This window comes from Capra hircus, chromosome 5, assembly GCF_001704415.2.
Source record: "Capra hircus breed San Clemente chromosome 5, ASM170441v1, whole genome shotgun sequence".
NCBI lineage: Eukaryota > Metazoa > Chordata > Mammalia > Artiodactyla > Bovidae > Capra > Capra hircus.
This window is the reverse complement of record NC_030812.1, coordinates 93,953,146-93,977,111: the sequence shown is the minus strand read 5'-3', so window position 1 is coordinate 93,977,111 and position 23,966 is coordinate 93,953,146. Positions and strand designations below refer to the sequence as shown.

The window sequence follows — 23,966 nt, the reverse complement described above, 5'->3', positions numbered from 1 at the left end:
ACAGAGCACAGGCACAATAAGTTAAGAGACATTAGTGTGATTTATGCCACAAAAATTTCTGCAGCTCTGCCTTTGAATAGGCCTAGGCACTGGAAAACCAATAGGGTGGGGCTTCCCTGGTGGCCCAGTGGGAAGGAGTCCACCTACCAATGTGGGAGAACGGGTTCAATCCCTGGTTCGGGAAGATCCCACTTGCCGTCAAGCACCTAAGCACATGGGCCACAACAGAGCCTGTGCTCTAGAGCCTGGGAACTGCAACTATTGAAGCCCGTGAAGCCACTGCAGTGAGAAGCCCAGGCACTGCAACTAGAGAGTAGCCTCTGCTTACCATAAGTAGAAAAAACACCAAACAACAAAGACCCAGCACAGCCAAAATAAAGCAAACAGAACCCAACAGCACATTACCTTGGTGTCATAGCAACCTCCAGGACTCGGACTGTGTGAGTTTAGGTCCTCACGGCAACAGATGGTGTTGCAGGGATCACCCTTGCTATAAGGGTCCTCCTTGTAATCTAGGGAACAGTGATGGGACAGAGTGAGCACTGGCCATTCCGAGATGCATTCTTTCACAGTAAGCTGTGTGGCCCTATTCAAGCCTAGGTGTCCAGATCTGCTCAGCCTGCTCCCACATACGGAAGGCCCCTGTGGCTTGTACAGGGAGGAGGCAACCTCAAGCCCCCACTCCAGGCTCAACCTGCACTCACAAACCGCAGTGATGACTGGACAGAAGAGAAATAACAGAGCACAAGTGTGTGTCCAGCCAGTTTTTTTTAACAAAACAAATACGAATCTTTGATATTGTTCATCAAAAACAAAGTGTTTATGGGTAATTTTTGTTTTAGTAGCTGCTTTTGTCCTTGGAAGGAAATCTGTGTTTGGGATGGTAGGGTAAAAAAGAAAAAGAAAAAAAAAGTTACCCTGTATGGGTTATTTCTTTTGTGTTTTACATAAGACTTTTTTCAATTAAATCCATAGAATCTTCTTCCCTATCATTTTTATAAAGAAGGACAAAATTCTATTTGTTGAATATATATTATGCATAGTATCAACTGAATACTAAATAATTCAATAACTTCTTAGACTGCTTTCTAGTACAGAGGTGATAAATGGATTCTTTATCCCTGGGGAAGAAAAAGAGTTTGGAAGAATGACTCTTGACAAATGTGCTACGTACTGTTGTATCGCATGATATATTTCATGGATTCCATATCCGTCACTTTTCCTTGGTCACGCCGGAAGATTTTAGCTCGGGGAGCCAGATCATAAGAGTAGTCCAAACCCAGCTTCTTGACCAGTATTGGATAGCCACTCCAGTTGTAAACTTTTTCATGGAAAGGAATGTTGTAGGAGGGCCAATATCCTGATTTGGAATGGAAGGGAGAGAAGGGTGGGATTGACAGGGAGGAAGACAGAAGAGAGAGGAAACAAAAGAAGTGTCATGAATGGTACTTTCTTTTGAACATCGGCACAGCTGTGTAATTACAAAGTAACATTACACAGAAAATAATGGCTGTGAACCCTGGTAACCACACAGATCCTTAGAAATTTACAAAACCAGTATAGCCTAGATTATTCCACTAGGGGGAGAAGAGCATCAGAATTCTTTGGGTTTTCACCCCAGATTCTTTTTTTTTTTTTTTTTTTTTTTTTATTTTTACTTTATTTTACTTTACAATACTGTATTGGTTTTGCCATGCATTGACATGAATCCACCAGGGGTGTACATGAGTTCCCAAACATGAACCCCCCCTCCCACCTCCCTCGCCATAACATCTCTCTGGGTCATCCCCGTGTACCAGCCCCAAGCATCCTGTATCCTGCATCAAACATAGACTGGCAATTTGTTTCTTACATAATAGTATACATGTTTCAATGCCATTCTCCCAAATCATCCCACCCTCTCCCTCTCCCTCAGAGTCCAAAAGTCCACTCTACACATCTGTGTCTCTTTTGCTGTCTCACATACAGGGTCATCATTACCATCTTTCTAAATTCCATATATATGTGTTAGTATACTGTATTGGTGTTTTTCTTTCTGGCTTACTTCACTCTGTATAATCGGCTCCAGTTTCATCCATCTCATTAGAACTGATTCAAATGTATTCTTTTTAATGGCTGAGTAATACTCCATTGTGTATATGTACCACAGCTTTCTTATCCATTCATCTGCTGATGGACATCTAGGTTGTTTCCATGTCCTGGCTATTATAAACAGTGCTGCGATGAACACTGGGGTACATGTGTCTCTTTCAATTCTGGTTTCCTTGGTGTGTATGCCCAGCAGTGGGATTGCTGGGTCATAAGGCAGTTCTATTTGCAATTTTTTAAGGAATCTCCACACTGTTCTCCATAGTGGCTCTACTAGTTTGCATTCCCACCAACAGTGCAAGAGGGTTCCCTTTTCTCCACACCCTCTCCAGCATTTATTGCTTGCAGACTTTTGGATCGCAGCCATTCTGACTGGCATGAAGTGGTACCTCATTGTGGTCTTGATTTGCATTTCTCTAATAGTGTTGAGCATCTTTTCATGTGTTTGTTAGCCATCCGTATGTCTTCTTTGGAGATATGTCTATTTAGTTCTTTGGCCCATTTTTCGATTGGGTCATTTATTTTTCTGGAATTGAGCTGCATAAGTTGCTTGTATATTTTTGAGATTAGTTGTCAGTTGATTCATTTGCAATTATTTTCTCCCATTCAGAAGGCTGTCTTTTCACCTTGGTTATATTTTCCTTTTTTTGTGCAGAAGCTTTTAATTTTAATTAGATCCCATTTGTTTATTTTTGCTTTTATTTCTGGGAGGTGGATCATAGAGGATCCTGCTGTGTTTATGTCGGAGAGTGTTTTGCCTATGTTTTCCTCTAGGAGTTGTATAGTTTCTGGTCTTACGTTTAGATCTTTAATCCATTTGGAGTTTATTTTTGTGTGTGGTGTTAGAATGTGATCTAGTTTCATTCTTTTACAAGTGGTTGACCAGTTTTCCCAGCACCACTTGTTAAAGAGATTGTCTTTACTCCATTGTATATTCTTGCCTCCTTTGTCAAAGATAAGTTGTCCATATATGTGTGGATTTATCTCTGGGCTTTCTATTTTGTTCCATTGATCTATATTTCTGTCTTTGTGCCAGTACCATACTGTCTTGATGACTGTGGCTTTGTAGTAGAGCCTGAAGTCAGGCAAGTTGATTCCTCCAGTTCCATTCTTCTTTCTCAAGATTGCTTTAGCTATTCGAGGTTTTTTGTATTTCCATACAAATCTTGAAATTATTTGTTCTAGTTCTGTGAAAAATACCGCTGGTAGCTTGATAAGGATTGTATTGAATCTGTAGATTGCTTTGGGTAGTATACTCATTTTCACTATATTGATTCTTCCAATCCATTCTTAAGGCAATCTATTAAGCAGAAGAAAACCTGACTTCTAGGCTCAGAGTTGAATAATTAGGCCTTTATCAGTTAACCTCATTTCTGCCCCTCTTTTTTTTTTTTTTTTTTAGTAGGAAGAGGGAAAGGAAAAGTTATACTGTGAAGGGATTGGAGATGATCTTAAGATTCCAGTAGACTTTTAACTCCTCTGACCCTAAACATTCATAAGGCTCAGCTTCACTTGAAGCTTCACAGTGTGCCAGCCCTTCATCACTAGGCATCAAACGTGACACAACTTTAATAAAATCGCCATTTCAGGAACATCTCAGATTATGGTAGCCTGGGGTATTGTGGCAGGACTGTCAGCCAATGTAGGACCACCTTCACCATTTAGGGTTTAGCTTCCACTCACATCTTCTCTTGGCCCTTGTCTGTCTTCCTTTCTCCTTACTATTTTATAGGATCCACTGCTCGGGGTGAAGTTATTAGGACAAAACAAATGATAAAACATTCAACCTCACTGATTCTGGGGCATGGAGCCAGCATCAAGGTGAAGGCAGACAAAGACAACATTGAAAGTACAGGCTAAAAATCACGTTTATTATTGCAGTATATCTAGGTAATTGAGACTTGGAGGTTAGACTGCCTGGTATGTGACCTTACAGAAGTTACTTAACCTCTCTGTGGCTCACGTCTTCATCTGTAAAATGTGAACAATGATGTCTTACCTCACAAGGATCGCTGCTGTGAGCATTAAGTGAGTTCAAATGGATGGCAGCGCTTACAACAGGGTCTGGTACTTTGTAAGCACTAGATGAACATTAACTATTACAGTTCTCTACGTGAATAGCTCAAATGAATAGTAAAAATCGTTGCTCTTTAAATTTTCATAAAGCTTTATGATTAAAAAAGCATTTAAAAGAGTATCTTGTATTGGGTTGGCAAAAAAGTTTCTTCAGGTTTTTCCATCACAGTGTATAGAAAAACCTGAACGAACTTTTTTGGCCAACCCAATATAGTATCAAAACCACCTACTGATGTATAAATATTACCATTCTTCCTTCTAAAGGAAGAAACAGAGGTTCAGAGAGGTTGAGTGCCTGCCTTCTGACTAAAAGCACCCAGGACTTCTATTGATATATCATTGCGGCTTCTAAATACTAGGTTTGTGGGGCTTTTTAAAAAATGGCTGTACGACATCACTTATTTGGGAAAATCATATGTTTCTTCCTCAGCTTTTCTTCCCTTTCAGTAAGATGGTAACAATACTGCTGCTGCTGCTGCTAAGTCGCTTCAGTCGTGTCCGACTCTGTGCTACCCCATAGACGGCAGCCCACCAGGCTCCCCCGTCCCTGGGATTCTCCAGGCAAGAATACCGGAATGGGTGGCCATTTCCTTCTCCAATGCATGAAAGTGAAAAGTCAAAGTGAAGTTTCTCAGTCGTGTCTGACTCTTAGCGACCCCATGGACTGCAGCCTACCAGGCTCCTCCGTCCATGGGATTTTCCAGGCAAGAGTACTGGAGTGGGTTGTCATTGCCTTCTCTGGTAACAATACTATTTATCTGGAAATATGTTGTGTGTGTGCTCAGTTGCACAGTCATGTCCAACTCTTTGTGACCTCATGGGCTGAAGCCTGCCAGGCTCCTCTCTCCGTGGGATCTCCAGGCAAGGATACTGGAATGGGTTGCCATTCCCTTCTCCAGGGGATCTTCCTGACCCAGGGATTGAACCCAACTCTCCTGTGCTCCAGCATTGGCAGGCAGATCCTTTACCACTGTGCCACCTGGGAAGCCCTTGGAAATACATTATGAAGGTCAAACAGAAGAAAATAAATAAAAGATACATCAAGTATATGGTAGACACTCTGAATTTAACTCTGTATTTTCTGCCTCTGGTGGAAAAATAAAACATAAACCCCCCCCCCCCCCCCCCCCGCAAACTACAGACAGGTCATCATCAATTTATTTAATACCAGGGTAGATTTCTTCATGGGATCTAAAAATGGGATTGCAAAGAACCCAAATCCCAGCATATCATCAGCAGCAGTCCAAAGAAGAAAAGGTCTGGGGTAACTGGTCCCCTTTAACAAGCATCTCCCTCTTGAGGTTGGCTATTACTATCAGGCTCTTTGGAGCTGGATGGACCAGTCTTCAGAGTCAGATAGCTGCGTCCTCAGTTTTGAATTGTCGTGCTAACCAAGTAACCACCTAATGATCTGACTTCTCAGGTGGATTTCCCAAGAAGTGGAGGTAGGTCCACTGCTTGGTAGCACCTGATCTTCTTGGCAACTGAAGTTTCCACCTTAGTCAATTCTGTTTTATGCACGTGGTGGGCATTTCACTGGTGGGAGCCACTGTGGAGTGAGGCATCTCCCCCTGGGTGTCATTACAAGATGAATGTGAGGACCTGGGAAATGAAGGACCAGCCCTGATCCCCAGGATCCACACGTTATCTTGGTTCTGTATCTACTCATCTCTCAGTGGACCTATTTCAACAGTTTCCTAATTCACCTCCTGTCTTCTATCTGTCCTTCAGTGTGTTCTCCCTTTTCAAAGACTCCAGTTTTCTGAAGCAAGGTCCCCAACCTCCGGAATCTAATCCCTGATGATCTGAGGTGCAGCTGATGTAATAATAACAGAAATAAAATGCACAATGAATATAATGCATTTGAATCATCCCCAAACCCAAATCATCCCCACCCCCCACCCCAGGCTGTAGAAGAAATCATCTATGAAACCCTGGTGCCAAAAAGGCTGGGGACTGATGCTCTAAAGGATAAAGACTAAACTGCTCAGCAGGATCCAAGGGCTGTAGTTTTCCCATCACAACCTTATCTTCCACATCACAGCCTCCTCTCCAGCCATCCTGGGCTAATACATTCTCCTTCATGCCATAGTCTTGTGTCTCTATCTGTTTGATTTGTCCCCTTGTCAAACTGCTGAGCTTTCTTGCATGTCTCTTCATTGTTTCTGGAGTTGTTTGTCCACTGATCTCCAGTAGCATATTGGGCAGCTACTGACCTGGGATGTTCAACTTTCAGTGTCCTATCTTTTTGCCTTTTCATACTGTTCATGGGGTTCTCAAAGCAAGAATGGTGAAGTGCTTTGCCATTCCCTTTCCCTTCTCCAGTGGACCACATTTTGTCAGAACTCTCCACCATGACCCATCTGACTTGGGTGGCCCTACACAGCATGGCTCATAGTTTCATTGAGTTAGACAAGACTAACTTGTGGTCCGTGTGATCAGTTTGATTAGTTTTCTGTGATTTCTGTGGTTTTCATTCTCTCTGCCCTCTAATAAGGATAAGGATAAGAGGCTTATGGAAGCTTCCTGATGGGAGAGACTGACTGAGGGGGAAACTGTCTTCTTCTGATGAGTGGGGCCATGCTCAGTAAATCTTTAATCCAATTTTCTGTTGATGGGCAGGGCTGTGTTCCCTCCCTGTTGTTTGACCTGAGGCCAAACTATGGTGGAGGTAATGAAGATAATGGCAGCCTCCTTCAAAAGGTCCCAGGCATACACTGCCACACTCAGTGCTCCCAACCATGCAGCAGGCCACCACCAACCCACGCTTCTCCTGGAGACTCCTGGACACTCACGGGCAAGTCTGGGTCAGTCTCCTATGGGGTCACTGCTCCTTTCTCCTGGGTCCTGATGTGTACAAGGTTTTGTTTGTGCCCTACAAGAGTCTGTTTCCCCAGTCCTGTGGAAGTTCTGGTGGCTCTATGGTGAGTTTAATGGCAACCTCCTCCAAGAGGGCTTATGCCATACCCTGGTCTGCAGCACCCAGAGCCCCTGCCCCTGCTGCCCTTGGTCAGCAGGCCACTGCTGACCCATGCCTCCAGAGGAGACAAACACTCAAAGGCAGGTCTAGTTCAGTCTCTGTGGGGTCTCTGATGTGCACAATGTTTTGTTTGAACCCTCCAATCAGTGGAGAAGTAACTCCAGAAAGAGTGAAGAGACAGACCAAAGCAAAAACAACGCCCAGTTGTGGATGTGACTGGTGATGGTAGTAGAGTCTGATGCTGTAAAGAACAATATTGCATAGGAACCTGGAATGTTAGGTCCGTGAATCAAGGTAAATTGGAAGTGGTCAAACAGAAGATGGAAAGAGTGAACATTGACATACTAGGAATCAGTGAACTAAAATGGATTGGAATGGGTGAATTTAATCAGATGACCATTGTATCTACTACTGTGGGCAAGAATCCCTTAGAAGAAACTGAGTGGCCCTCATAGTCAACAAAAGAGTCCAAAATGCAGTACTTGAATGCAGTCTCAAAAATGACAGAATGGTCTCTGTTCGTTTCCAAGGAAAACCATTCAAAATCATAGTAATCCAAATCTATGCCTCAACCAGTAATGCTGAAGAAGCTGAAGCTGAATGGTTCTATGGAGAGCTACAAGACCTTCTAGAACTAACACACAAAAAAAGATGTCCTTTTCATCATAGGGGACTGGAATGCAAAAGTAGGAAGTCAAGAGATACCTGGAGTAACAGGCAAACTTGGCCTTGAAGTAAAAATGAAGCAGCACAAAGGCTAACTGAGTTTTGCCAAGAGAACGCACTGTTCATAGCAAACACCTTCTTCCAACAACACAAGAGAAGACTTCATCTTCTTTGTAGCCAAAGATGGAAAAGCTCTATACAGTCAGCAAAAACAAGACTGAGAGCTGAGTGTAGCTCAGATCATGAACTCCTTATTGCAGATTCAGACTGAAATAGAAGAAAGTGGGGAATACCACTAGACCATTTGGGTATGACCTAAATCAAATCCCTTATGATTATACAGTGGAAGTGATAAACAGATTCAAGGGATTAGATCTGATAGACAGAGTGCCTGAAGAACTATGGTCAGAGGTTTGTGACATTGTAGAGGAGGCAGTGATCAAGACCATACCCAAGAAAAAGAAATGGAAAAAAGCAAAATAGTTGTCTAAGGAGGCCTTACAAATAGCTGAGAAAAGAGAAGCCAAAGACAAGAGAGAAAAGGAAAGATATACCTATTTGAATGCAGAGTTCCAGAGAATAGCAAGGAGAGATTAGAAACCCTTCCTCAGTGATCAGTGCAAAGAAATAGAGGAAAATGACAGAATGGGAAAGACTAGAGATCTCTTCAAGAAAATTAGAGACATCAAGGTAACATTTCATGCAAAGATGGGCTCAATAAAGGACAGAAATGGTAGGGACCTAACAGAAGCAGAAGACATTAAGAAGAAGTGGCAAGAATACACAGAAGAACTATACAAAAAAGATCTTCATGACCCAGATCACACTTACCTAGAGCCAGACATCCTGGAATGTGAAGTCAAGTAAGCCTTAGGAAGCATCACTAAGAACAAAGCTAGTGGAGGTGATGGAATTCCAGTTGAGCTATTTCAAATCTTGAAAGATGATGCTGTGAAAGTGCTGCCCTCAATATGCCAGCAAATTTGGAAAACTCAGCAGTGGCCACAGGACTGGAAAAGGTCAGTTTTCATTCCAATCCCAAAGAAAGGCAATGCCAAAGAATGTTCAAACTACTGCATAATTGCACTCATCTCACACACTAGCAAGTAATACTCAAAATTCTCCAACCAGGCTTCAACAGTATGTGAACCCAGAACTTCCAGATGTTCAAGCTGGTTTTAGAAAAGGCAAAGGAACCAGAGATCAAATTGCCAACATCTGCTGGATCATCGAAAAAGCAAGAGAATTCCAGAAAAACATCTACTTCAGCTTTATTGACTACAAAGCATTTGACTATGTGGATCACAACAAACTGTGGAAAATTCTGAAAGAGATGGGAATACCAGACTTCCTTACCTGCCTCCTGAGAAATCTGTATGCAGGTCAAGAAGCAACAGTTAGAACTGGACATGGAACAACAGACTGGTTCTAAATCAGGAAAGGAGTACGTCAAGGCTGTATATTGTCACCCTGCTTATTTAAATTATGTGCATCATGTGAAATGTCAGGCTGGATGAAGCACAAACTGGAATCAGGATTTCAGAGGGAAATATCAGTGACCTCAGATATGCAGATGACACCACCCTTATGGCAGAAAGTGAAGAACTAAAGATCCTCTTGATGTAAGTAAGAGGAGGGTGAAAAAGTTGGCTTAGAACTCAACATTCAGAAAACTAAGATCATGGCATCTGGTCCCATCACTTCAATGGCAAACAGATGGTGAAACAATGGAAACAGTGAGAGACTATTTTGGGGCTCCAAAATCACTGCAGATAGTGACTGCAGCTTTGAAATTAAAAGATGCTTGCTGCTTGGAAGAAATGCTATGACCAACCTAGACAGCATATTAAAAAGCAGAGACATTACTTTGCAACAAAAGTCCATCTAGTCAAAGCTATGGTTTTTCCAGTAGTCATGTATGAATGTGAGAGTTGGACCATAAGAAAGCTAAGTGCTGAAGAATTAATGCTTTTGAACTGTGGTGTTGGAGAAGACTCTTGAGAGTCCCCTGGACTGCAAGGAAATCAAATCAGTCAATCCTAAAGGAAATCAGTCCTAAATATTCATTGGAAGGACTAATGCTGAAGCTCCAATACTTTGGTCACCTGATGCAAAGAACTGACTCACTGGAAAAGACCCTGATGCTGGGAAAGATTGAAAGCTAGAGGAGAAGGGGATGACAGAGGATGAGATGGTTGGATGGCATCACCAACTCGATGGACATGAGTTTGCGTAAGCTCCGAGAGTTGATGACAGACAGAGAAGCCTGGTGTGCTGCAGTCCATGGGGTTACAAAAAGTTGGACACGACTGAGTGACTGAACTGAACTTTCTAGCCTGTAAACTTCCACCCAGACATCATCTTCTCTTTCATTTATTCAACAAATATCCAGTGAGGACTTCCTGTGTGTGCTGAGTGGTATGTTCAATGCAAGATGCTAGGACTTGCTGTGGACCAGTAATATGCTTAAGAATCAATAGAAATTATCTCAATTCATTTTCATAAAACCCAGTAAAATCACAAAGGTGGGCTTCCCAGGTGGCACTAGTGGTAAAGAACCCACCCACCTGCCAATGCAGGAGACCTAAGAGTCTCTGGTTCAATCCCTGGGTCAGGAAGATCCCCTGGAAGAGGGCATGACAACACTCTCCAGTATACTTAGTTGGAGAATCCTATGGACAGAGGAGCCTAGCAGGCTACAGCCCCTAGGGTCACAAAGAACTGGACATGACTGAAGTGAAGTGGCTTTGCACACATGCACACACATGTAAGAGTACCCTGTCAGGGGACTTCCCTGGTGGTTCAGACTCCATGCACCAAGGGGTGCAGTTTCGATTCACCCCTGGTCAGGGAACTGAGATCCCTTATGCCGCATGGTGCGGCCAAAAGAAGTATTAATTGAGCTGCTACTCTGTACCAGGAAAAATCATCACTGTGACTTAACCCGTGCATGCAACAGAGGTCATAAATAAATAGTACAAAACACTTTTTAAAAAAATAAATAGTACAAAAAAAGAGTACATTGTCATGTAAGAGTTTGAGGTGTAGGTTTTACATGTGATGAAACTTGTCATTCTTTCCCTGCGTGACAAGCAACAGCATTCCCACCCCTGCATCCCCACCATACACACCCCCCCCATCATACGTTCACACACCACACATTATCCATCATATATGTGTGCGCGCACACACACACACACACACACACACACACACACACTCATCAGACTTCTAGCATGAAGAAAGTACCTCTCCGAAGAATAGCAGTTTGTTCGGAATATTCTACATATGTAGGAATTTGCTCCACAATGTACAGAGTGCCTTCGTCAAGGCTGTGGTTCAGATTTACCTTCTTCAGGTCCAGGACCATGTACTGATTGTTATATGTGCCTGAAGCAGAGAAGACATGAAGACAGGGCATGGGTATTGCTGGCTGGTTAACTCAAAATCTAAAAAAAACGTACATGCCTAAATGTTATTCTAAAGGGCCACTTACCAGAGTTGTATTTTGAAAAGACCTCTGCCCACTGCTTGCCATTATTAGCCATCATATTGGCCACCCGGACTCTTTGCCAGGCCAGGAGAGACTGGGGTACCACGTGCTGCAGTAGGGTTTTGTTATACACGCTGTTTGTGGTCTGCAGCAATACCAAACCACTGCTAAGAAGGTAAAAGTCATCCAGAGACTCCAAAAACCCTACAGGAAACATGAATATATGAATCAGCATACATATATGCAAAATATCAAACCATCATTGTTGATGTAGGGCATTGTATATACGATGCATTTTGCAGAGTATTAGTTATTATTTCTTTTGGGGGTTTTTAAAAATTTATAAGTGGAGGATAATTCCTTTACAGTGTTGTTGGTTTCTGCTGTACATCAGCATGAATAAGCCACTGGTATACACACAATGCAGAGTTCCAAAGAATAGCAAGGAGAGATAAGAAAGCCTTCCTCGGTGATCAATGCAAAGAAATAGAGGAAAACAACAGAATGGGAAAGACGAGAGATCTCTTCAAGAAAATTAGAGATACCAAGGGAATATTTCATGCAAAGATGGGCTCAATAAAGGACAGAAATGGTATGGACCTAACAGAAGCAGAAGATATTAAGAAGAGGTGGCAAGAATACACAGAAGAACTGTACAAAACAGATCTTCACGACCCAGATAATCACGATGGTGTGATCACTAATCTAGAGCCAGACATCCTGGAATGTGAAGTCAAGTGGGCCTTAGAAAGCATCGCTAAGAACAAAGCTAGTGGAGGTGATGGAATTCCAGTTGAGCTATTTCAAATCCTGAAAGATGATGCTGTGAAAGTGCTGCACTCAATATGTCAGCAAATTTGGAAAACTCAGCAGTTGTCACAGGACTGAAAAAGATCAGTTTTCATTCCAATCCCAAAGAAAGGCAATGCAAAAGAATGCTCAAACTATAGCACAATTGCACTCATCTCACATGCTAGTAAAGTAATGCTCAAAATTCTTCAAGTCAGGCTTCAGCAATATGTGAACTGTGAATTTCCAGATGTTCAAGCTGGTTTTAGAAAAGGCAGAGGAACCAGAGATCAAATTGCCAACATCTGCTGGATCATGGAAGAAGCAAAGAGAGTTCCAGAAAAACATCTATTTCTGCTTTATTGACTATGCCAAAGCCTTTGACTGTGTGGATCACAATAAACTGTGGAAAATTCTGAAAGAGATGAGAATTCCAGACCACCTGACCTTCCTCTTGAGAAACCTATATGCAGGTCAGGAAGCAACAGTTAGAACTGGACATGGAGCAACAGCCTGGTTCCAAATAGGAAAAGGAGTACGTCAAGGCTGCATATTATCACCCTACTTATTTAACTTATATGTAGAGTATATCATGAGAAATGCTGGGCTGGAAGAAGCACAAGCTGGAATCAAGATTGCCAGGAGAAATATCAATAACCTCAGATATACAGATAACACCACCCTTATGGCAGAAAGTGAAGAGGAGCTAAAAAGCCTCTTGATGAAAGTGAAAGAGGAGAGTGAAAATGTTGGCTTAAAGCTCCACATTCAGAAAACAAAGATCATGGCATCCAGTCCCATTACTTCATGGGAAATAGATGGGGAAACAGTGGAAACAGTGTCAGACTTTATTTTGGGGGGCTCCAAAATCACTGCAGATGGTGATTGCAGCCATGAAATTAAAAGACGCTTACTCCTTGGAAGGAAAGTTATGGCCAACCTAGATAGTATATTCAAAAGCAGAGACATTACTTTGCCAACAAAGGTCTGTCTAGTCAAGGCTATGGTTTTTCCAGTAGTCAGGTATGGATGTGAGAGTTGGACTGTGAAGAAAGCTGAGCGCCAAAGAATTGATGCTTTTGAGCTGTGGTGTTGGAGAAGACTCTTGAGAGTCCCTTGGACTGCAAGGAGATCCAACCAATCTATTCTGGAGATTAGTCCTGGGTGTTCTTTGGAAGGAATGATGCTAAAACTGAAACTCCAGTACTTTGGCCACTTCATGCGAAGAGTGGACTCATTGGAAAAGACCCTGATGCTGGGAGGGATTGGGGCCAGGAGGAGAAGGGGACGACAGAGGATGAGATGGCTGGGTGGCATCACCACCTCTATGGACATGAGTTTGAGTGATCTCCGGGAGTTGGTGATGGACAGGGAGGCCTGGCGTGCTGCGATTCATGGGGTCCCAAAAAGTCGGACACGAATGAGCGACTGAACTGAACTGATACACACATCCCCTCCTTACTGAACTTCCCTCCCACCTTCCACATCCCACCCCTCTAGGTTGTTACAAAGCACCAGGTTGAGCTCCCTGCTTCACATTGCAAATTCCCACCGGCTATCTATTTTACATATAATATGTATAGATTTCAGTGCTACTCTCTCAGTTCGTCTCACTGTCTCCTTCCCTCGCTGGGTCCACAAGTCTGTTCTCTGTCTGCGACTCTATTCCTGCCCTGCAAATAGGCTCATCCCTACCGTATTTCTTGATTCCATATGTGTGTGTTAATATGCAATATTTGTGTTTCTCTGGCTTGCTTCACTGTTTATAACAGAACTCTAGGGTGCCAGTTGCCATTGCCCTCCCCCAGCTTTTGTTCACCTCGGCAGCAGATCCCGGTGAACCTCCATCCCTGGGCTCTCCATTGAAAAATTTTGATTTTATGATTTGATGAAAATACATTAAATCAGGAACCAGACCTAAGGATGCATGATATTAATGACTATATATAAGCAAATTTTAATGACTATTCATTTACCACTTGGGCTGGAGTCATTTTGCAGTGTTTTATCTGAACAACCATACTGGCAGTCTTGAGCAAGCTTTCTGATAGGAAATCTCCACAGGATGGAAAGCTGTATTTCTGTCCTGATACTCTTGCTAATTCACTCCTTATTGTAGCAGCCTCGATGGACACAAGAGGGCAGGCGTTCTTTAATATGTATAAGTAAGTGACTAATACTAACATGAAAGGAATAGTATTTCATTCAAGAGCAAGACTGTTTGAAGAAGACCAACAACAACAACAACAAAAGTAGGCCATCCAGAGTTCTGGAACAAAGAAGAGAAACTGTCTTACAAAAAAGACTTTAGTCAAGGAGTCTAATTTTATAATTTGGAGTTTAAAGTTAAAGAAAGGAAAAGGCCCAAGGAAGGGACAAAGTCCTGAAATATAGCATTATAAGAGAAACAAGTGTTCTTTGAATATGTAAAATTGTATTCTTGCTCTAATCTGTCACTAGGAACTTTGGAAGGCACACTATGTTAGATAAGGATAGAGTGAAACACTCCGGGATGAAAGCCAGCTGGCAAATTACATTTCATAGTAAGCATCTTACTAAATTTAATTAAGAGACAAAAGAGAACCCTTACAGTTAATAAAGCATCTTCAAAGACTTAGAAAATAGCCACCTGAGGTCTTCCCTGGTGGCACAGTGAATAAGAATCCGCCTGCCAATGCAGGGAACTCAGATCAGATCCAGCAAGATTCCACATGCCGTGGGGCAGCTAAGCCTGTGCACCCTAAAGCCCGTACTCTGCAACAAGAGCAGCCATTGCAATGAGAAGCCCTCGCACCACAACGAAGAGTAAGTAATCCCAGCTCTCTGCAGCTAGAGAAAGCCTGCACAAAGCAACAAAGATCCAGTGCAGACAAAAATAAATAAAATCTTTTAAAACATGAACTTTCAGAAGGTTTTTTAAAAATAGCCATTTGAATGATAAACAATGACCACTCTCCTCTAATTCTATTTAGATCTCTTGCTTAGTACAACCCAGAAGAGTTTATCCTTATTATCCTACCAAGTGTATTTAAAATGTGCCCCGTTTGGAAGAGTGACGTCAGCATCACAGGGGTGTGAGACACTCCCTTTATCTCTCCCCCTCAATCTACAACCAGTAAAACCAGTAAAGCATCCATAACTCAACAAAGGTGACTCTGCCCCACACAGCAGGATGCTGGAAAATTCCACACATCTTTGTCTAAAGGTGGGCGGACTGGACCACACGGAGGAGGAAGAACCAGAGGAACGATGAAGGCAGTACCTGTAGTCCTGAACGCCTGGCCACAACAGCTGGGCCCAGAGCCCGGGAGAAGCCCGTAACAGCTGCGGAGGTGGCACACAGGAGTCTGATGGCCTGGTCACAGCACCCCCAGCCAACAAGGAGCTGGAAGGCAGCGGCAGCAAGCCCTGCAACCCTGTTCCTCAAGCTACAGGGGCACCACGACTCAGCCTCCCCTCCCCCACTGCCTCCAGCAGCAGCACCACAACCCCAGTCAAGGCAGAGACACCTGCGACCCCGGTTCCGTTTCACCCTCTCCCTCCCCATACCCAGGGAACTGCACACAGCCGAGGAACCTGCTATCTCAGAGGTGCCCCACCAACAACACCGGTGACAATGAGGATCCAGGGCAACATCCTTGACAGAGACAATAGAGGGTGGGAAGTGACAGCTCTCAAAAATAACCAGAGGCAGCTCTGGGAAAAGAACCACCACCACTCCCCGTCGCAAAAAAGAAAAAAGAAAAGGAAAACCACAACAAAACCAACTTGCGCTATATCGCCACCTACTGGAAAGCAACAGAAAGGCATCTAATTACTAAACACTGCAGGCGGATTCTTGACCAACCGAGCTATGAGGGAAGCCCCAATTACTAAACTACTGAACAGTTACTCAAGTGGGGAAAAAAAGTTTTACCTAAAGAAGAAATATTTGACACTTCAAATTCACTGGATGAAGCACAAGCTGGAATCAAGATTGGCAACAGAAATATCAACAACCTCAGATATGCAGATGACACACCCTTATGGCAGAAAGCGAAGAGGAACTCAAGAGCCTCTTGATCAAAGTGAAAGAGGAGAGTGAAAAAGTTGGCTTAAAGCTCAACATTCAGAAAACGAAGATCATGGCATCCGGTCTCATCACTTCATGGGAAATAGATGGGGAAACAGTGGAAACAATGAGAGATTTTATTTTCTTGGCCTCCAAAATCACTGCAGATGGTGACTATAGCTTTGAAATTAAAAGACACTTGCTTTTTGGAAGAAATGCTGTGACCAACCTAGACAGCATATTAAAAAGCAGAGACATTACTTTGCCAGCAAAGGTCCGTCTGGTCAAAGCTATGGTTTTTCCAGTAGTCATGTATGGATGTGATAGCTGGATTATAAAGAAAGCTGCATGCCGAAGAATTGATGCTTTTGAACTGTGGTGTTGGAGAAGACTCTTGAGAGTCCCCTGGACTGCAAGGAAATCCAACCAGTCAATCCTAAAGGAAATCAGTCCTGAATATTCATTGGAAGATGATGCTGAAGCTGAAACTCGAATACTTAGGCCACCTGATGCGAAGAACTGACTCACTGGAAAACACCCTGATGCTGGGGAAGATTGAAGGGGGGAGGAGAAGGGGACGACAGAGGATGAGATGGTTGGATGGCATCACCGACTCGATGGACATGGTTTTGGGTGGACTCTGGGAGTTGGTGATGGACAGGGAGGCCTGGCATGCTGCAGTCCATGGGATCTCAAAGAGTTGGACATGACTGAGCAGCTGAACTGAACATTATATAAATTTTTGTATATATAAATATTATATTTCTCCTGTATACACTCCAGTGTGCTCATTTCCAAAATGCCCTCCCCCTGCCACCCTTCCTCTCTGTTCACTGTATCTATGTGTTTGTGTTTGTTTGGTTTGGTTTGTTCATTTATTTTTAACTTATTTCTGTATTCCACATATGAATGAAATCATATGATATGTGTCTTTTTCCATCTGACTTACTTCATTTAGCATAATACTTGCAAGGTTCCCAAATAGCCAAAACAACCTTGAGAAAGAGGAACAGAGCTAGAAGAATCATGCTCCCTGACTTCAGACTATACTACAAAGCTACAGTCATAAAACAGTATGGAACTGGCACAAAAAAGACACATCAGTTGCTTCACTTAATAAACTTGTATGTCCAGTTTTTTCCCCAGGTTTGGGTAGTCCTCAACTGTTATTTCTCTTCATTCTCCCTTCTCCTTGCTGGGATAACCATTACCCTAATGATGCATTTCCTAATGGAGTCAGATAGTTCTATAGGATTTTCTTTTTTGTAGACCTTAATCTCCTCTCTTCTATCTACATCATTTCTAGATTTGTCTTTGAGCTCACTAATTCTCTCTTCCATGTGGTCTCCAGTATTGCCAGTGCTTTCTAATTCAGTCTTCATTTCACTTATTAAGTTCTTCAGCTCCCGAGTTTCTATTTGGTTCTATTTTTGAATTTCAGTTGGTATTCAGAAAATACCAATTTCTCTTTGTTATTCTTTCTGTTCATTAATTTTATTTCTGAGCTCACTGAATTGCCTTTCAAAGTTTTCTTGTAGCTCATTGGGTATCTTCACAGGTATCTGCATTCTCTATCACTTAGATAATGTTATAAACCATTAAAAATTTAAAATGTGTTCATTTGCACATCACATGCATTAACTGCTCCAAAGCTTTTGAAACCATAAGCCCCCATGTCCTTGTCTTCTGAAGTAAAATATTGACTCAAGAGTTAATCGCTGGAAAATGTGAAGATGTAGAAAGAAAGAATAGCTGTTGGGCTGGGGAACTGGTAGCAATTTAGGCTATAATTCTGCCACACAGAAGAGTCACTGAACTCTCAGTTCTCTGAAAGACATAGATAAAGGCCTGACACACATTCCTAAGTTTTTTTTTACAAGAAGCAGACCCCCTCTCCCTTTCATCTGGAGAGATGGAAACTCCTGGCCGCAAGGACAAAGACCCTAAACTGGTTGAAATCAGAAGACTGATGGTGCTTGAAGCTTCACCTTGATGCCAGCCAATCCAAGAACTGTCAATTAGCTGATCATGCCCTGCTCCTCACACTATGAAACTCCTCATTACCCTCTTCAGGGTGGGTCAAATAGTTTTGAGGGCATTAGCCCGTTATGGCCTTCTTTTCCTGGCAAAGCAACAAAAGCTACTGTTTTCTACTTCACCCCAAACTCTGTCTCTGCATTTCTATTCAGCACCAGTGAACAGAGGATGAATTTCAGCAGTACTCTGAAGACCAAAAACCTTCCTTCCTTCCAAAAGAGTAGACTCATTGTTGATCAAGGACATGAGGACCAAGGCATGAGGATCATGATTGTAAAAATATTTGTGCTGCATGTCTTCACCCCTCGCTTTATCCATACTTAGCAATGGGACGTTGCAGCATCTCCCAGCAAGAGGCATTGTCTGTTTCCCCAAACCCTAACATCTGGACTGTTTTGGCTTACCAAAGGTGCCAGTTCTAGCCTAGGCCTCAACAGACCTTGCACACTTCTTCTCACTCTCTTATAATCCTGTTACAGCTGAGAAAACTGGTGCAGCCTAGCCTAGTGTCTGGGATGGGAGGCAAAGTGCAGGAGGGCCAGCCTCTAGCTGGGCAGCTCCCAAAGTGCGACAGAGTTCATCCAAGATCAACAGAGCTGCCCACCCAACCCCAGCCAACCATGGATGCATGGATGTGCCCAGCTGAGACACTGTCCTGTACACTCAAAAGCAATACTAATCACGTATGTGTTTACAGAGCAAACTTTTGGAGGTTCAGCCAGTATAATAATAGTAATCCAGTTACACAACATATTTTGTTTTCAAATGTCTTACCACCATTTGATTTTTACCATAGATGGATGTGACACTTCAGGAATAGTTTTCTTTTTTAAAAGGAAAAAACACAGTAATATCTTGGCACCATACTCACCTTTCTGCTCAGGTTTTTCCCACAGCTAAAGAAGAACAATATCACTTCTCAGACCTTGGGGAAGGCAATCACCTATGGTGGGCTGTCTGATGTCTCAAAGCCTATCTGATACTCATTAAAACTTTACTTAACACCTAGACTCTGATGCTGGGAGGGATTGGGGGCAGGAGGAGAAGGGGATGACAGAAGATGAGATGGCTGGATGGCATCACTGACTCGATGGACGTGAGTCTGAGTGAACTCCGGGAGTTGGTGATGGACAGGGAGGCCTGGCGTGCTGCGATTCATGGGGTCGCAAAGAGTCGGACATGACTGAGCGGCTGAACTGAACTGAACTGAGATTCCAAGCACTGTGCAATGACCCCAGCCTGGAGACTGTAGTAGAATTCCTTCAGCTTCAAAAATCACATGCCCGACTGCTCTCCCTGCCCACCTCTGCTCCACTCCGAGTCTCCACTGGGAGCCCTGCACTAAGGTGACTGCAGCGGGAAAAACCTCTGCTTCCTCCCTAAGAAAAGGTGCTCTCCATGTCATCCCTCAACATGAAATCTTCCAGTCATTTGTTCTGTCTGCTCTACAATGGACTCAGTCTTCCTACCCTACAGAATGGCATTCATTTACTTCTCTTTCTGCTAAGAACCTAACTGGTACCAACCAGTTTCCCCCTTCACTTTTCAGTAATTATTCTTCAGTCAAGTATGGCTGGGTTTTTGTTTTTGTTTTTCAGCACATTTCTGCTTTTCCCTGCAATAGGCATGTGATCAATCAAAGATTCATACTATTAGATATTCAGGCACATGAAAACCATACTCTGGAGTCTGAAGTAGCTCAAATAAAACAATAAATATAATTCTTATTCTAAGGTAATAATAATCTCTTGGGCCATAAAATGGCTGAGCACTGAAGAAATGATGCTTTTGAACTGTGGTGTTGGAGAAGACTCTTGATAGTCCCTTGGACTACAAGGAGATCAAACCAGTCAATCTTAAAGGAAATCAACCCTAAATATTCATTGGAAGGATGAGGCTGAAGCTGAAGCTCCAAAACTTTGGCCACCTGATGTGAAGAGCCACCTCATTGTAAAAGACCCTGATGCTGGGAAAGACTGAAGGCAGGAGGTGAAGGGGATGACAGAGGATGAGATGGTTAGATAGCATGTTGCTGACTTAGGGACATGAGTTTGAGCAAACTTGGGGAGATAGTGAGCAACAAGGAAGCCTGGCATGCTTCAGTCCATGGTATCGCAGGGTTGGACCCGACTTAGTGACTGAACAACAGCAAAGATTATACAGAGTAAATATGAAGAGATAGGTGTACATTTAATCAATGTTCAATCAAACAATCAAAATTGTCTGCTTTTCTTCAATAAGAAGTTATTTACTTTAGGCTATATTGTTCCTTTCCCATCTGTCCCATAGCATCTAAGTTCCACCAGGGCAGGAACTTTTCCTGTCTTGTTCACTCCAGTGGCAAGAAAAAGGATTTGACATGTAGTGTGTTTGTGCTCAGTCACTCAGTCGTGTCCAATTCTTTGTGACCCCATGGATTGTCAATGGAATTCTCCCAGGCAAGAACACTGGAGTGGGTTGCCCATTTCCTTCTCTAAAGGATCTTCCAGACTCAGGGTTCGATCCTGTTTCTTGGGTCTCCCGCTTGGCAAGCTGATTCTTTACCACTGTGCCACTTGGGAAGCCCCTTGACACATAGTAGGTGCTCAGTAAATAACTGTTACGTACAAGAGAGAAGGAGAAGATGGTGGTGACTAACATTTATAGTGTACCTACTATACATCAGACACTTTGCTTTAGAAGGATGGATACTTTCATTTGATCTTCACAAAAAGAGTGCTTAGATGAGGGTTTTTTTTTTTTTAAGTATTTAGCTTTTTAAAGCTTATAAACAGCATTGTCAGGGATAAATCTAGAACTGAAACTCAACACATGCCTTTTCCACCCTAACATACATCTGACAAAATTGAGGGGAATAGTCATGCAAATGGCAACCACACGTATGCACAATGGAGCAAATACATTAGAAGCAGTTAAGGAGAGGGTGAATCATGGGGAGCTGCATGTTTGATCAGGGTGGAGGTGGGGAAAATCACCTTATGACCAGTCAATCAAGAAAAGTGCGGAGAATAAGGTGGAATTTCTGGAAAGATAGAAGGGAAGAAGCTTTCTTTGGCTAGGTGGGGAAAGATTCAAGGCAGGGGTGGCCTGGCAGAAGTTATCAGCATCCTGGTGCTAAGTTGTCTCAGCTTGTCTGACTCTTTGCAACTCTTTGGACTGTAGCCCTCCAGGCTCCTCTGTCTATGGGATTTCCCAGGCAAGAATACCAGAGTGGGTTGCCATTTCTTCCTCCAGGGGATCTTCCCGACCCAGGGATTGAACCCACATCTCTTACATCTCCTGCATTGGCAGGTGGGTTCTTTACCACTAGCGCCACCTGGGTGGCGACTCAGTATCCTGGGATGGTACCCAAGAGGAACATGAAGGAAAGGTACATAGGAAAGCAGGAATGAAGTGCCAGAAAATCTATCTACAGTCTTTGGAATAGGTGACCGAGTTCTACTTTTATTTAATTCTACTTTTATTTCTTCTCCTCCTTTGGTTCTTCTGCTTTTTAAAGGCGGAAGATCTAGATCTTGGCATGTGTTAAATCATAGTTTGTATATATTTCAGCCTTATGATCAAAGTATCTAAGATAAAAGAGGCAGCATGAAATTAATAAAAGTAATTGTACTTCATTAAAAATGTTTACAACTATCAAGGCAACTTAATAATGAATGAAAGTAGTAATATTATGGATTATGAAGGAGACTTGGCTACATTTTCCCCAGGCATTGAGAGTATTCTTTTATCTTCCTACTTTCAAGTATTGGAATGTCAAACAGGAGAAGGCTGAGCAAAATCATGTCTACCCAGACCCGAAGGGCTGCCAGAGTCTAAAAGGATAGACTTGGAAACCCAATAAGTTAGAAACGCCTGGGGTGCTTGTTCAAATGCACCAACCCAGATCAACTGGTTAAGAATTCCTATGGATAGCACTTTAGAATCTGCATTTTTAACAAGCTCCTGAGGAAGCTGTAAGGGGTATGTAGCATGTGTGTGGGAGGCGATGGAACGCCCAGATGGAATGCAAAGTAGGAACACGTGCATGCTTGGTGAAACATACTGAGTGCGCTCTGGAGCGCTCCACTTACAGATAATTAAGCGGGAAGCCTCGGCCTCATAGGCATCAGCATTATTTACTGTACCCCTCAATTAGAACACTTTGAATAGGTTCCAGCTTTGGTTCCCACGCAAAAGTTCCACCCACCCACATCCCAGGAGGCCCTTTGAGTCCATGGTCTCTTTTAGTTTTAACCATTTAACTTAGATACAAATGGAACCATTTCTGAAAACAAACAAACAAACAAAAAAATGGGTATTTTGTAGTCAGATATCTTTTACTTGAACCGCACTGCCCAACCTCTGAGCAGTATGGTTCTGAAAAGGCTATTTAACTTCTCTGAGCCGGTTTATTTGAAAAATACCGACCCAATACCCTCCTTGTTAGGTCTTTATGAAAATTAAGTGACATAAAACACACCAAATGTGAATTATGCATACACTGATTGTCAGTTATAATGCCGGACACATAAGTAGGAATTAAACAAACATTAGTTTGGGGGCCTTTTTTTTTTTTTCTTTTTATTTCAAAGACAGGTTAAACACAAATGAGTTTAAAGTAACTCACTTAAAATTTGGGTGCTGCCTAATTCCCATACAACTAGTTGGGTCCTATTCATGTCATTCCTATTAAGGTCCTAACTTGCTTCAGTCGTGTCTGACCCTTTGAGACCCTATGGACTGTAGCCTGCCAGGCTCCTCTGTCCATGGGATTTTCCAGGCAAGAATACTGGAGTGGGTTCCATTTCTTCCCAACCCAGGGATGGAGCCCACATCTCTTCTGTCTCCTGCACTGGCAGGCGGGTTCTTCACTAGCACCACGTGGCTGGCTACAAAGGACCAACTTACAGGTCCAGTCCCCACGCTGTCCAGGTGTGCATCTGAGATGCCTGGGTAACAACTCCTGAACATCTTAGACTCTTGTTTTCAGATCAACCGTATAAAGGGAGGGTGCTAAATAAATTAGTTTTAAAATCATGCAGTTTATTAAAAAAAATAAAAGGGAGGGCAGGAGGAAGAGAAGTCAATGAGATTGTGATAGAGATGATGATCTCTGCAGCAGGCCCTTCTCCACCTCTCACTGAATTTCCCATCTTTCTCTCTCCAGTTTCCACGTGTCCACATCAGGATGGGTTGTCTGTAATCTGTCTGCTGTCTCCTTTCCTTTTTCTTTCCATTATCTTTTTTCTCCTTCCTTGCCTCCATAAATATTTATTCAGTGATTACCATGTGCAAGCCTCTGTACCGGCCCTGGGGATGCAGACATGAATACGGAACATGGGCTCTGAAGAAGTTACCCACAGGCATCAGGGAAGCTGAAACGAGGGGTAGCTGGCTCTGCCTGAAAGTTAGGGAAGGCTTTGAAGAGGAGCTCTTGTGAGACTTTTGTTAATATGGAAAACATTTGGGTAAGATGCATTAAAAGGCAATAAAAATGCTCATAGGTTGAACATTCCAATAGCAATACAAAGAAATTGGGTGATTCCTCCCACAGGTAAAAATGATAAACTGTACGACAGTGGTGGCTTAATCACTCAGTCGCATCTGACTCTTGTGACCCTGCCAGGCTCCTCTCTCCATGGGATTTCTCAGGCAAGAATATTGCAGTGGGTTGCCATTTCCTTCTCCAGGGTACATTATGATTAATTGGGGCTTACCCAAGGAATGCCAAGTTGATTTAACATCTGAAAATTAATCAGTGGAACTCACTATATTAATACAAGATGAAAATCAGATGATCATTT

General features: G+C 42.8%; 1 protein-coding gene across 1 annotated transcript in view; it reads right to left on the bottom strand.

Moving 5' to 3' along the window:
- The window catches only part of PLBD1 (phospholipase B domain containing 1), an 88,619-nt gene that overhangs the window by 2,459 nt on the left and 62,194 nt on the right, over nt 1–23,966 (bottom strand). The window contains exons 7-10 of the mRNA XM_018048455.1: nt 11,307–11,507; nt 11,060–11,200; nt 1,175–1,360; nt 406–512 (exon numbers count right to left, since the gene is read on the bottom strand). Of these exons, the coding sequence (XP_017903944.1) occupies nt 406–512; nt 1,175–1,360; nt 11,060–11,200; nt 11,307–11,507 (635 nt within the window). The remainder of the gene's footprint in view (nt 1–405; nt 513–1,174; nt 1,361–11,059; nt 11,201–11,306; nt 11,508–23,966) is intronic.